Source organism: Mastigoproctus giganteus, chromosome 2, assembly GCF_048544385.1.
Source record: "Mastigoproctus giganteus isolate SK-2022 chromosome 2, ASM4854438v1, whole genome shotgun sequence".
NCBI classification, from domain to species: domain Eukaryota; kingdom Metazoa; phylum Arthropoda; class Arachnida; order Uropygi; family Thelyphonidae; genus Mastigoproctus; species Mastigoproctus giganteus.
The window spans coordinates 23254079-23270081 of NC_143576.1; the positions used below are offsets into that span (position 1 = coordinate 23254079).

Below are 16003 nucleotides of genomic sequence, written 5' to 3' on the forward strand. Positions count from 1 at the left end.
TTAAAAAAAAAATTCACACTGAGGTTTTCTCAGAAAAGGGTTTCTGAATCATTTTCTAATATTGATTTCAAAAATGACTTCCATTTGTTTCCATCACATCAGGTTTCTTCAAAAATTGCAAAAGAAAATTTGATTTTTCACAAATTTTTATTAATTGTTACAGAATTTGTCATTTTAAATTGTAATAAAATGCTACTTTTACCAGACTTTTATATTTAAGTACATGTTCAAAACACTATTAAAAAGGGCTGTGTGATGAAAAGTTCACTGAACACGCACTTCTCATTTTAAAAAACGATTTACGATGGGCCAAATTTTTGTTTCTTGATTGGGTCCTTCAACTTTACAGTTCCTCTTTAGTATCCAACATAGTCAGCCATCACATTGATAATCCACCCAGGTACCCATCTCCATGTCGTTAATGTCTTCATGAAACCTCTCACCCTGTTCTTCACTAACACTTCCTAGATTTTCTGGGAAGTAATTGATGTGGTAGTATAAAAAATGTACCTTGACACTCACGTTGCAGCCCAATTGGATGCGAAACTTGTGCCGTGCATAGGAGAACGCTGGGCGCCTCTGTAGCCAGGTGGGCAGGAGCAGCAATGCGTAGCACACACTTCTTGATTAGACTGGTGTTCGAGCCCATGACCATCAGATACGGAGGATGGGGAAAGGTCAGAGAATGACCACCGCATATCTCCAGAGCAATATGGCCTTAGTTGCTAATGCTCCTAAAAAAAAAAAAAAAAACCAACAAAAAAATAACAAGCAGCCAGCTTCTTGAAGTTTGCCAACTATATTCTTGTATTCTTTGGATCATTGTTGTTGTTGTTCCCTAAGAAGTTCTCAACCCATGCCTGTTTTTCTCTTTTATTCATAGTTCCCTCAAAATCTTGGTCCTTCATCAGTTTGCAAATTGGAGGTTCAACAAAAATACCTTTGCTTTAGCTTTTCTTGGGTGACTGATGAGAATTTAGTACCAAGATAGTTGAAGCAGGGACCTTCTTGAGTAAAGCTTTCACAAACTGTTTCATCAAACCCAATTTGATGTGCAAGCGTGGAAGGAGAACAGTTTTGGGGTCTACCAGTGGTTTGTGAACTATGTTCTTTGATCCAGGCAAGAAACTGCCCCTCTTTGGCCAGACCCTTGAGATACCACTACTTACTCCTTGCCTGACTGTCCCACTCACACAAAAAACAAGGCATTTTTGTGTGGCCAGCTTGCTATCCAAGTAACATGCCTATCACTTTAAAGTCAGTGCTGACCAACAAACTGTGTTCTTCATACTTAATATTTGTCAACAACTTCTTCAAGTTCTCATATGTTTCTTTCAAATGCACAGAGTGAGCTACTGGAATCGACCCGTATTTATTTCCATTGTGGAGCAACACACCTTTGAGACTCCTCTTTGATGAGACAATAAAAAGCACCCTCTGCTGCTACATTCTCCAGTATAAGTGGAGAGCACAGAATTAGCAGGTTATCTTCATGTGGGATTGATCTAATGGCAGATGGAATATTAGATACACAATGCCCTTCTTACTCTTTGCATTGTATCCCTCTACATTAACTAAGCAAAAGTAATAGTCATCACAGTGGTTGCAGGCTCCCGCCAAATCATGGAAATTGCAAATGGCATGCCTTCTTTTTACCATTTTTCCATAATTTTGCTGCATCAGCGCAGGTTCAGCAGGCACCTTTGTAACCAGGTGGGCAGGAGCAGCAGTGCATAGCACATACTTCTTGATTAGACCGGGGTTCGAGCCCATGACCACCAAATATGGAGGATGTGGAAAGGTCAGGGAATGACCACCACATATCCCCGGAGCAATATGGCTTTAGTTGCTAATGCTCCTAAAAACCAAAATAACAAGAACATAACAGCAGGTTCGGCAAATTTTATGTGGACCCCATTGTTTTTCTTGGTCACACAGTTTCACTCCAAAATAAGCAGAATACACATTTTTTACAAAATCTGTAATATCTTGTCTTTGCTTGAGGACTACATAACTTCCATAAATATAACAAAATAAGTTTGGATTGTTCAAACATTTGCACAAAGACATTTTACTCATGTTTCAGCACAAGTTTGACATGATAACCTCAAAAATAACTGAGTTCATGCTGATAAAACACTGGTGCATGGAGCTCTGAAGGGCAAGAAACAAATGACTGAAGGCAGTGTTGCCAAAGTGTGAAGATTTAGTTTTCAAATTCTCAGCATTTACTCCTAACTTAATACATTCAATAATACAGCTCATGACATCAACTTAAGTGATTTGTGAAAAAATGTTACGTGATAGGAAAAAATGAATAACCTTTCTGAAATCAGTGTAAAAAACTGAATTAAAAACATCTATTAGTTTACAAACATTGAAAACTATGCAGAGTGGTGTAATTGATAATAATAAACTGAAGGTTGAGTGGAACTTAAATGTGCTTGTAAATGTTAAGGTGATAATAAAGATGACTTGAAAATTGATTCATTGCTGGTTTAAATTAGACATTAACTTAATAATGGTGTCAAATCAACTTATGGTTTATAGGAAAAGTTTTTTCTCCAAATTACTTCTAGAAAATTCTCCTGAAGCTTGGCTAGAATTATTGTTATTATTATTATCATTAGCCATATGGTGCAAGGAAGCCTGAGGCTTATGCTACACCAGCTGAAAAAAAAATTTCTAATTACCCTGAGAGAGAGAGAGAGTTCGTTCGTTCGTTATTTGGTTTTTAGGAGCATTAGCAACTAAGGCCATATTGCTCCGGGATATGCGGTGGTCATTCCTTGACCTTTCCGCATACTCCGTATTTGGTGGTGACGGGCTCGAACCCCGGTCTAATCAAGAAGCATGTGCTACGCACTGCTGCTCCTTCCCACCTGGCTACGGAGGCGCCCTGAGAGAGAGAGAGAGAGAGAGAGAGAGAGAGAGAGAGAGAGAGAGAGAGAGAGAGAGAGAGAACAAGAGTCAGAAGTAGAAGGGTCACCAAGAAAGAGAAGAATGATGATATCCAGCTCAGGACCCTGGGTGTGCCAAGTCCATACACACCAGATGTGAGCTTCTGGGATAAAAATTATTGCAGAACACTCTCTATATGTACGTATATAACTTTTTTTATGAAACTCAAATCATGAAAGTTATTTGAACCTGTAATACTTAGTACGGTGTATGGTTTGTAGATGGAGAAGGCAGATGATATTTGTTTGCATTGTAATTGATTTCTGTAGATTGTAATTTTGGGAAAGTGCATGTGAAGAAAGGTTTCTCAGAAAACAAGTAGAAAGGAAAAATAAGGAAGAGGGAAAAGTTGTTTTTGTGAATTTGGAGTTGAACAGTGAACAAATGCTGACTGGTTTCTGTGCTTGTTTGGAAGAATTATGGATGCCAATTCAGAAGGACAATGCCTATAGAGGTATCTAGGGAAAATGCATGCAGCAGAAACTAAATGTCTATATGACAGAGAGTGGAGAGATTTTGTAAGGGACAGGTAATTAATTACCTTATAGCACTCTTTTGAATGGTTTCAAAACCTCTCTCAGTCTCTAGAAGACTGAGAGAGGTTTTGGAAACACCACCCCAGATGTGGGAATAATATTTGAAAGTTGGGCAGATTTGAGATTTGTACAGAGTGAGTAGCTGTTTAGAAGAAAGGTAATGCCAAGAGCAAAAAAGAAACCCAGGTTTTTGGGTGCAGAGGAAGCAATATTTGTGATGTATATTTGATGTATACATGAGAGATTAGAATTTTTCAGATATTTTTAGAGATTATAATTCATAGTAGAGAGTCATGATCTTGTCTAGAAATCTTAGTGTCAACTAAGCTGAGCAAAGCAGCAATAGGGTTTTCTTGCAAGAAATAAGACAGGAATGAGTTTAAGAGGGATTAAAATTAAATTTTCTTTGCCCCACTGAAGAATTGCCTGGAGATTGGCATTTAAGGACTTGGTAGGGATATTTGAGAAGCTGAAGCTGTTTGTTCAGGACAGGGTTTCTAAAAATGGAAGGTGGAATGCAACATGGTACCATCTGCAAAACTATGGATAAGATTTCAGTGAAGAAGGTCATTAATATATTAGAGGAAAAGAGTGTGAGAAAGAACTGAACCCTGAGGAAACACACAGCATGAGCACTAGCATTAGTGGAGAAGTTAGAAGACAAAGCATCTACTGTAGTTGGCAGTGAATGGTCAGAGAGGAAACTGGATACCCAATTGCAAAGAACAGTCAGCAATCTATAAGATGGATTTTTTTTTAGAAGACCTTTATGCCAAACATATCGAAAACCTTAGAAATGTCAGGAACAAACTTTTCTATTGAATTTATCCAAAAATGGGTAGCATAAGCCAATATATCACCAGTTGATCAATACTGATATAATCCATACTGGTGATCACTAATCACTTAGAAGGTTTCGATATATGACCCTAAACTGAACAGTTGATCCAAGCTTTTCGCATTTCATATGTCATGCTTTTACTCTTCAGCATTACTGCAATTAGTCAATGTTCTAAATTAAAATTGTTAGAGAAATTCACAAAATATGCATCATTGTCAGACTTTATAGCTTGTATGGGTGTGTATATGTGTGTGTTTGAGTTTGTTTTAACTTGTAATGCCCTGAATAACTGTAATAATATCAGTGACTAATAAACTAGTAAAGCATGATATCTGAAACAACAAAACATCAGAATAATTGCTCAGTTAGTGTTATCTATATTTAGCATTAGCATTAGTAGAGGCATATGATGCAAGAAAGCAAACTTATATAGTATCAACCAAAAAAAACCCTTCCCATTTCACCCATCCATTCACTCCAAATGCTTGTCCAGTTCTGCCTTGAACTTAAGTTTTTGACCTCCACTACGACAGATGGAAGTTTGTTCCAACTATTAACCACCCCCTGCTAGGCAGTGGTTAACAGTTGATAGGAAAGACAATTCTACAATTGTCTTTCCTCAATTTGGATTTATGTCCCCTCAGGTGAGTAATCTGCGCAAGAGGAAGAATTGCATCATCATTGAGCATGCTCAAACCATTCAAGACCTTATACACCTCAATTAAATCACCTCACAAGTGCCTATTCCCCTGATGCTGCAATTTGCAGTACTTGGTATGAGCAACCCTTTGTTCCACTCACCAATCTCATTGCCCTTCTCTGTACTCATTCTAGCAGCTCTGCATCCTTCCTAAAATGAGGCCTCCAGACTTGTATGCAGTAATCAAGGTGTAGTCTGACCATTGCCTTATATGAGGGGACAATCACCTCCAAAATTTCTGTATATCACCCCCTGCTAGAAAAATTTCTGTATATCATTGACAAGACACCTTGAGTAATTGTGCATTCAGATATGACAAAAACTTCATATCTAACTGCACATTTACCCCTAGGTTCTTTTCATTCTCTACTACTCTGAGTGTAATACCACACCGCTGGCACGTTACTCTGGGGTTACTGCTACCCATATGCAGTACTTTACATTTGTCAACGTTAAACTTTAGTTGCCACCTCTCAGCCCATCCTGCTCAACTTTTCTAGATCCTGTTGCAGTTGTATATTATCATTACTGTGATTAACAACCCTGCCAGTCTTCGTATCGTCTGCAAACTGATTTCTGTTATTGAAATGAATTCCTCCCACATCCAAGCTTAGTAGCAGGAAGGAACTTTCTTGCTCAATTAGAAATTGCATATATTACATCTTTTAAAATGAATAGCTCGCGATTGACTTACTTTTCTCCAACATAATGAATATGCTGTTTTCTACATATCTGATTCCCCTCCTCCAGATAGAAGAACTGAAAGAATTTTGGGATCATTATAAAAGAAAACCTCTTGAAGGGAGAAATGTTATCCTTTCCAGCTTGTGCCCACAAGTGTATGGCTTGTATGTTGTAAAATTGGCTGTTTCACTAATTCTAGCTGGAGGAGTTCAAGTGAGTTCCTTTCTTTTTTTTTTCTTCCTTTATTTTGTATGAGTTTCTAATATTTAGAGGATTTGCAAGAGAAAATTATTTCAGGATAAAGAAACACTCCTCTACCACACACTGATATTAAGTAATTTTATTGTAAATGGTTAGGGAATATGAAGGAACTATACTGCAACACTGATGTTTAGCTTAAAATATAAGGTGATATTTCTAGTTTCTGTTGAATCTTGTCATATAGCCTTCAAGAAGAGAAGGTTTTGACTGGTCACAGGATGAAGAAAACTCAAATGAATTTGTCCAATGAGAGCTTATTTAATACATTCTAAGTTACCAATAAATGCCAGGTGAGAGGGAAACTGGATTTTAAAAGCCTAGATATCCTCTCACCTGTAATCCCCCCCCCTCGACGTGGGCACTTGTATGTGGTGAGGGGACCTCCTGGTGATGCTGCTGGACCTCCAGATTAGTATCACTGGGATTCAATGCCCACAGCCAGTTAGGTCTTAAAGCATAACACTGAAAAACAGGCCCTTAAGTTCACATCGAAGGGTTCCCAACCATATAATGGGCCATTTACTATCCATGAGCTAAAAACAGCACTTGCCCGCACAAAGGCTACCGCTGTTGGACCAGACAACATCCATTATGAAATGATCAAACATCTTTCACCAGAATCCATGGACCTTCTGCTCTTCCTGTACAACAGAATCTTTCTTGAAGAGCATTTTCCGGATACCTGGCACAAGGCAACTATTCTTGCTTTTGCCAAGCCAGGAAAGGATCCTAAATCTCCAAAAAACTATCATCCAATTGCTCTGACTAGCTGTCTGTGCAAAATATTGGAGAGAATGGTCAATGCTGTTCTCTTATGGTATTTAGAATCGAATGACCTTCTCTCCCGCTTTCAGTGAAGCTTCCAAAGAAACAGGTCCACACTGGACCACTTAATTAGACTGGAAACATCTATCCGAGATGCTTTCCTAAAAAGAGAACACTTGGTGTCCATCTTCTTTGACATGGAAAAAGCGTACGACACAACTTGGAGATTTGGTATTTTAAAAGACCTTTACAACCTCGGTCTAAGTGGTCACCTTCCAGTTTTTATTAAAAAATTTTTATCCTGCTGTTATTTCCAAGTTTATGTAGAATCCACCCTTTCCTGTCCCTTTTGCCAAGAGGGGGGGATACCACAAGGATCTGTCTTAAGTATCACACTTTTTGCCATTAAAATAAACTCTATTTCTGAACAACTTCCTCCAACTATAAATAGTGCACTCTATGTCGATGACTTCAGCATATTTTCTCAATCATGCAATATGTGGATTATTAAGAGACAACTGCAACAAGCTAATGACTATCTTAACTTCTGGGCCACAGCTAATGGTTTCAGGTTCTCACTGGAGAAGACTGTTTGCGTCCATTTTTGTCGCAAACGTAATCGCCATCCTGAGCCTGAATTATGACTTGGACAAAGCACCATTCCAGTTGTATCAGAGATGAAATTCTTGGGATTCGTTTTTGACAAAAAGCTGACATTTGTCCAACACATTCGTTAGCTACACACAAAGTGCACGAGAGGACTTAACATTCTTTGCTCTCTCTCTTCTACCTCCTGGGGTGCAGACAGATGCACTCTACTCCGTTTGTACCGTGCACTTGTACGCTCAAAATTAGATTATGGGTCTCAGGTTTATTCAATCTGCCAGAAGTAGCTGTGTTCATTGGCTTGACCCCATCCATCATCAAGCCATTCGTATTGCTACTGGGGCATTCAGAACATTGCCTGTCCAAGGTCTGTATGTCGAAGCAAATGAACCACCCTTGTCGCTTCGACGAACGCAGTTGTCTCTACACTATACCTTCAAGCTTAAGTCCCTGCCAGACCACCCCACGTGGACATCTGTTTTTGAGCCACGATGGGAAAATCTTTATAACACATGACGGACTACTAATCGCCCATTCGGCATTCGTGTTCAAGAGCTACTCAATGAGCTTAACATTTCAGTAGTAAAGGTTGCTTGATCACCAACACAGCCCCCTCCACACTGGCATGCGCAAATACCAGCATGTGAGTTTTGGCTGGAGATTGCGACGTCTAATACTCCGTCTTCTGTCTACCTTCAGCTCTATTCACAACACCGTGCAGAACATTCTGACTTCTTGCCAGTTTTTACAGATGGCTTGAAATCAGAATTGTATGTGGGATCTGCTGCTGTTTTTCCAGATCATACTATATCAGACCAGATACCCCTTGACTGCAGCATTTACACTGCAGAGCTGCATGCTATAGAGTTAGCTCTAGATCACATAAGAAAACATAGATACCAACAGTGTATTATATATGCCGATTCAATGAGTGCACTACAGGCTTTATCAGCTGTGTCACACACTAATCATCCACCCCTGTCCCGAATTCAGCAGATAATATATACCCTCTATGCAGGTGGATTCGATATCCGCTTCTGCTGGATTCCCAGTCACATTGGGATTAGAGGAAATGATTTGGCTGACACTGCAACCAAATTGGCAGCCCTGTCGGATAATCTTGACCTGTTAGTCCCCTATACAGACTACAGGCAAGTGATCCGTAGTATCTTACAATCTCAATGGCAAGATTTGTGGCATCGCCTGATTACTACAAACAAACTGTGTCGGATTAAGCCTGTGATCCATCCTTGGTGGTCCAGCTTACGCAGGGATCGCAGAGAGGAAGTTGTTCTTGCTCGGCTCCGCATAGGGCACTTTCATCTGACACTTCTTTTTGCTGAGGGCTGATTGACCCTCCTATGTGCGAGCAATGTGACACCATTTTATCCGTTCAACATATTTTATGTGATTGTACCAGTTTTAGAAATGCTCATTTTACTGCTTTTAACCATCTGACAGCCATATACAGTCAGTCAGATTTTAAATTTTTAAAAGCGATTAATATCTATACACTCATATGAAATATACAATTTGCTTTTATCGTTGTACTGATTTTATTTATTGATATGCCTTTATATATATATATACATGTATACACTTTCGACGAAGTAACCTTTTTAAAAGGTTACCAGTCTCGTCTTTCTTGAATTTTATCCTTTTCATGGCTCACTATAACCTTGCTGTTTTTGCGCCACAAAAAATCAAATCAAATCAAATCAAATCAACCTGTAATCCCCATTCAGCACAATCTTAGAATATCACCTTATGTTTTATATACTAAAATCATGAGGGTTAATTCATATTCTCTCATAACTGCTTACAATGAAATTAATTTTAATACACAATAGAATAGTGTTCCTTCGTCTTCATTTATTCACAATGAACAACAAAGTAACATCACCTTTTTGAACAGTTGTGATTTTATTTGAAAATAATTCATTTTAAGTTCTATATGAATGTGACCTTTTACATTAGTTTTCATATTGAATTTGAGGTGGATTGCATTTAACCTTTATATCCATCTAAGGAGAATGATATTAATTAGGGGTCATGAATTCAAATTATGGGGGAGGAAGTTTAGACTGGATTGTGGGAAGTTTTCTTTCAGCCAGCGAGTTGCTGTTTACTGGAACAAGTTGTCTCTGCATCTAGTTGAAGCTGACAGTTTGAAGAAATTTAGTGGTCAACTGGATAGTTACCTGCGTCAGGAGGGAAGCACATAGTTTATTTTCTTATCTGATTTTTATGCCTTCTTTTATTTTTATTTACATATTTTATTTTTTTTTATTTACTTCTTTTATTTACAGCAAACAGCGTGCCGACCGGGCTAGCGGAGTGGGTAAAGTGCCTGCCTAGCAACCCAAAGGTCGCGGGTTCGAATACCGCCTCGGGCTTGGATCAAAGTACTGCAAAAACCTTGGTTGGCGCATCAGCTTCTGGCCACAGAAGCTGATGCGCCAACAACTACCAAAAAAAAAAGAAAAAAAAAAGCAAACAGCGTACAGAGAAATAGGGTGGGCCAGTAAATCAGAATGTCTTTATAATGGGAGATTTTAACTTTCCAGATATTGACCGGAACTTGTGGGTTGGTCACTCACAGACTAGCAAGACTGTGAAATTATTGAACGACTTGTCCACAGCAGCATGTTAATGTTAGAGGCAACAAGAGAGAGTAATACTCTTGATCTTATTATCAGCAGTGATTATTCAGGCATTAAGAGATAAAAGAACTACTAGGTGACTCTGTTAACAATCTATTGATTTGAAATTTCCTTAATGATGCAGCTACCATCAAGATAAAGGGAGGAGGTTTTGCTTTCATAAAGGTGACTATGGTGGTCTCAGATAGTTTTTAAATTCTATACAGTGGGACCAACTGATGATGTTACCATCAGCAAATTCTAAATGAATTTTCATTCAAGGAATTAATCATAGAAGCTACTAGGCTTTTCAAACCAACTAAGAAATACTCTACAAGGTATAGGCCTAAATGGATGTCATATGAACTAATGAGACCCATGGCAGAGAAGAAAAATGCATGGGATGCATATAAATTTTCAGGTGACACAGAAGCCTATGGTAGATATAAACTAGTCTGTAATCAAGGCATAAAAGAGGTTTGCAAGCAAAGGTAGGTTGCAAGAAATCTTTGGCAAAGGATGCAAAAAAAAAACAGCAACAATGTCTTTACTTATGAAGTCTCTAGAAGGAAGAGGATGAATCAAATTGATCCATTGATTGTGATGGTTTGATTGTTGATTATCCTGCTCAGGTTGCTGACAAACTGAGGCGCCTCGAGCCCGTCACCACCAAATACGGAGGATGCGGAAAGGTCAGGGAATGACCACTGCATATCCAGGAGCAATATGGCCTTAGTTGCTAATGCTCCTAAAAACCAAATAACAAACAACTTTCAAACTGAATGAGTATTTTGCACTTATATTCACATATTAGGAATTATTTAGGGAGGGGGATGTCAGAAGTTTAGCAAGTGCTGACAGGGAGTTGAATACATTTGCAATAACTGAGAGGAAAATGGAAGAGAAATTGTTGAAGTTAAACATAAGAAAGGCACCTGGGGTAGATGGGATCTATCCAGTTATATTAACAGAGGCAGCAAAGGAAGTAAACAAACCTTAGCCATAATTATGAGGGCATCCTTGGATTTAGGGGAGTTTGCCACAGTCATTAGCCTTTGTCTGTTATCAACAATGGTCTTTGTTCTTGTTCTGATTTCTTTGTTCATTTTATTTTCTTTATTCATTTTTGTTTTAGCTGTAGTTTCATTGATCATATAATTATTTTCGGGTCCTCTGTTGTGTGAACTTTAAATTACATGTCAGCTGTCTATATATCATCCTTATAGCTTTAAGTATACTTTATTTCATATATATAGAAAATTATTTTAATGTTATGTGCAAATCTTTAATTTAACTTATGCTAATAATGAAAATACCGTGTACCCTGGGAGCGATGTATGTTGAATAAAGGGGGGAAGAACGGAAAAGAGTAACGTTATAAACAAAGTGCGAATTTTGAAAAAATGCAAAATTTGAAAAGAACGACCAAGGTAGAAATAGCAGATTTTTGAAAAGAACGACCAAAGTAGAAATAGCATTGCAGTATCTTTCATAATTTCTGTGTCTTCTTCAGAGGTCATCCACCTAAATTATGAAAAGACAGCAATACTCTTACTTCTGTATGAAGTAAGAGTAAGTAAGAGTATTGCTGTTCTTTTCATAATTTAGGTGGATGACCTCTGAAGAAGACACAGAAATTATGAAAGATACTGCAATGCTATTTCTACCTTGGTCGTTCTTTTCAAATTTTGCATTTTTTCAAAATTCGCACTTTGTTTATAACGTTACTCTTTTCCGTTCTTCCCCCCTTTATTCAACATACATCGCTCCCAGGGTACACGGTATTTTCATTATTAGCATAAGTTAAATTAAAGATTTGCACATAACATTAAAATAATTTTCTATATATACATTATGGTTGTAGGGTACCTTTGCTCTTGCAGTGTCCCTGATCCATAATTCATATTATTGATATTTCATTTTATCTCTATTCAAATTCAAATCCATTTTCTTTCTTTACTTAATTTTAATTTTTATTCATAATTATTTCATATATATATATATTTTTTTTTTTTTCCCCCCAATACTACATTTTGATGTAATTATATACAGTAAACCCCCGCGTTTCGCGTATTCGCGATCGCTGATTTAATATAAAATGAAACCTAAAAAAATGTGAATTTTAAAGCGCTGTGAATATTTTCCACCATATTTATCTTTCCCGGTCAAAACGGTGCTCAGTGGGTGGGGGGGGTGACAAAATCGCGAGCGTGGATGTCTCTCGCTAATCCTTGTTCAGTATGTGTTATGCGCTTGTCATGGAAGGTTTCGTCGTTTGCTTTTAATTTATATTCTTATAAATTTATCAATTTATAAATTGATATGCGCTTACAAAAGTGATAAATCTACCGTTTTGCAGTGTGTAAAACAAACTTTTTCGAGCGTGTTAACGGAAGAAAATGACTCTATTGTGGACAAGTTCTTTCTAACCCGTACAAAAATATGGCTACGAATAACTAGGGAAATGTGAAAATATCAAAGAAGGTGATGACATTACTTTAGCGAATAAAATTGAGTTATTAGACAAAATTTCTAATTGTGAAAGTGTCTCCTCAGTGGCAAAACATTATAAAATCAATGAGTCAACGGTACGATCAATCAAAAAATCCGCCATAGTGTCCGTGAAAACGCGTTAATTGCTTAAGCAACTCGTGATGTTAAATTAGAAAAAATGGAAAAAGCTTTAAATCTGTGGATAGAAGACCGAACTCAAAATAAAATTCCGTTAAGTTCACTCATCATTCGTGAAAAAACAAAACTCCTTTATCAACACTTTAGCGAAACTGGTGATAGCACTGGCGGGATAAGTTTTTTTGCTAGCAAAGGCGCTGGTTTGAAAGATTTGTTTGAAATTTCTAATAAATATTACATTTAATATTAAATTGTTTCTTATTTTCATTTCGATGCCATATGCTTGCATTTCTAATGGTCATATTATGAAGGTACATATAATACATACATAGACAAAATTTTAGACTAGTTTTTCTAATATATTTCATACTTTGGAACGGAACCCCTTTATTACTATGGGAGCCATAACTCAGTATTCGCGTTTTCGGTATTTGCGACATTTCTCAGGAACGTAACCCCCGCGAATAGCGGGGGGGTTTACTGTATTGCCATGGCATGTACTTGATGTTAGAAACAGAGGACACTGTATTGTTATCTTGTCAGGCAATTTTGATCGTTGTCACTTGAAAACGATACCAGAATTGTGCGATATATGATAATGTAATTATGTATATATTTATAATGTAATGTAACTGACTTATTTCCTTATATATATATATATTATTATTATTTATTATAATTTATCTGTTATTTTTTTCCCTCTGCATTTCTCTTTTCTTTCTTCTTTCTCACTCTCTTCTTAGTTCTGTTATCTCCAAAACCCTTATTTACTTACTTCTCTTATCTTTACAACTTTATTACTTACTTATTATATATATATTTATGGTAAAATTTTTATAAATAATTTCCTAACACATATCTTCATTTTTCTCTTCTGTCCATGTTATTTATCTGTTTTTTTTTTTTTTTTTTTTGCTCTTCCAGCTTTTTTTTTTTTTTTGTCTAATTTACATTTATTTTATATATGATGTATATATATATATGATGTATATATATATATATATATGATGTATATATATATAGTTGGATATTTTGTGGGGGTTTAGCCCTCGAAAAAAGTCCCTTGCAAAATACCTTTTCCCACGTAAGGCTTATTATATTATATTAACCTATTATATATGTTTTTTCAATTTTACCGGGAGTACGGTTGGCTGGGGTCTGCCTCTATTTTCAAACTATGGAGGGTTCCTGCACTATAACTACTTATCTAATTATGGCATATCTAACGTCCGATGTAATGTTCTATCTCACGATGGCATTAATCGATTCGTTCTATATTTAACATGTAATATTTTATATTATTTTATTTTATTTTAACATTTTAAATGCCGTAATATTACGTTTCTATATATATATATATATATATATATATATATATATATATATATATATAAAATATTGAAGATAATAATAGAACAGATAAATCAAATAATACCATTCAGGAATTTTAAGAAAACGCAAAGGATTTTAAAAAAAAAAAAAAATTGTTATCGTTGTTTACCCACAATCCAGATGACTTCAACTGGGACCAACCACCCAAACTGAAGTCAAAAAACGACAAGAAGTTCTCTGTTTCTGTAATGATCAATATATGCTAAGTAATTTGAATTTAAACCAAATATAGGTAATTAAAAATAGCATCAAAAGTAAGAAATTATAAATGTAAGCATATATTAATCATCATTGACCCGACAGAGAACGTAATTTAATGATTAAAATAAGATTAAATATATAGTATAATGCATATCTACCGTATCCAGGACATAATGTAGTAACAACGATATACTATATATTTAATCTTATTTTAATCATTAAATTACGTTCTCTGTCGGGTCAACGATGATTAATATATGGTTACATTTATAATTTCTTACTTTTGATGCTAAATTTTCTTAACTATTTTTAATTACCTATATTTGGTTTAAACTGAAATTACGTAGCATATATTGATCATTACAGAAACAGAGAACTTCTTGTCGTTTTTTTCCTTCAGTCTGGGTGGTTGGCCCCAGTTGAAGTCCTCTGGATTGTGGGTAAACAACAATAACAATATATATATATATATATTTCTATTTTTTTATTTATTTTTTTTAAATCCTTTGCGTTTTCTTAAAATTCCTGAATGGTATTATTTGATTTATCTGTTCTATTATTATCTTCAATATTTTATAGATATTTTATACACATTATGGTTGTAATGCATAATTGCTCTGCAACTGCATTGACCCATAAATATTAGTTACAGTTGTTATAATTATTAACTTCCTTTCCTTATTACTGATATAAATATATATATATATTGGAATTATGTCAAATGATGTTTAGGTTTAAATAATTATTGGCTTCAGCGTAAGAAAATTAAATTAAAAATGGACAACACGCTATATCCATACATTTACTGGATTTCCAAATTCCACAAAGACTCTACAGGGGAAAGGTTCATTACCACATGCAGAAACAGCTACAACAATATGTCTAGCAAAATAATGGAATCCAAATTTAATATTATAACCAGCAATCTCACAAACACAAAATTCATTTCCAACAACAGGCAGTGCATTGAATATATATTAGAAACCACCATATTAACAAAGTATACACGTATGACTTCAAAAACTTGTTCACTAGTATATCTCATGACAATTTGATAAAAGTACTATCTGAATATTACATAGAATATCAAGATAAACTAGGATGTAAAAAACAGTACTGGATATACCTCATCAACCTTAATGCGAAAAACAACTACATACAGATGGGTAATAGCATCTATATGCAAATTAGAGGTGTGGCTATGGGTTCAAGTAGTTCATGCTCCATAGCCAACCTCTATTTGCACTTTTATGAAAATAAGTTTAAAGACGACATCACATACTACAGGTACATAGACGATGTACTAGTCATCAACCATACAGACTTCGACAACATGGCTAAAAAAATCAATCCCGAAGATTTGACTATAGAAAGAACCAACACAGAAAGCAACCTGTAAGTCACCTACCTAGATAGTCAAATCACAATAACAAACGATTTTGTATACACCAAACACTACGATAAAAGAGACCTGTTCGGCTTCCCAGCAATTAAACTAACTAACTGAGAAACTAAATTAGCCAAAAATATACACGGAAACGTTATCAGAAACCAAACAAACAGAATTATACACATATGCAATAGCCCAGAAAGCATTATAGCAGCTTTAATAAAACTGAAAAATACTCTTATCAAAAACAAAATGCCTGACAATTACATCAGACGCCATATAAATGCAGCCACAGAAGCTAAACTCATACAGCAACCAACTAACATTAGTCCTAATAGTATCATAGAAAAAAATTTTTCCGCAGAACATAGAAGCTCTAAATAGAGCTATAAT

At 35.9% G+C, this 16003-nt stretch overlaps 1 protein-coding gene across 1 annotated transcript in view; it reads left to right on the forward strand.

Moving 5' to 3' along the window:
• The window catches only part of LOC150089220 (uncharacterized), a 221521-nt gene that overhangs the window by 113829 nt on the left and 91689 nt on the right, over window positions 1-16003 (forward strand). Inside the window, exon 8 of the mRNA XM_090389912.1 lies at window positions 5789-5935. Within this exon, the coding sequence (XP_090246038.1) occupies window positions 5789-5935 (147 nt within the window). The remainder of the gene's footprint in view (window positions 1-5788; window positions 5936-16003) is intronic.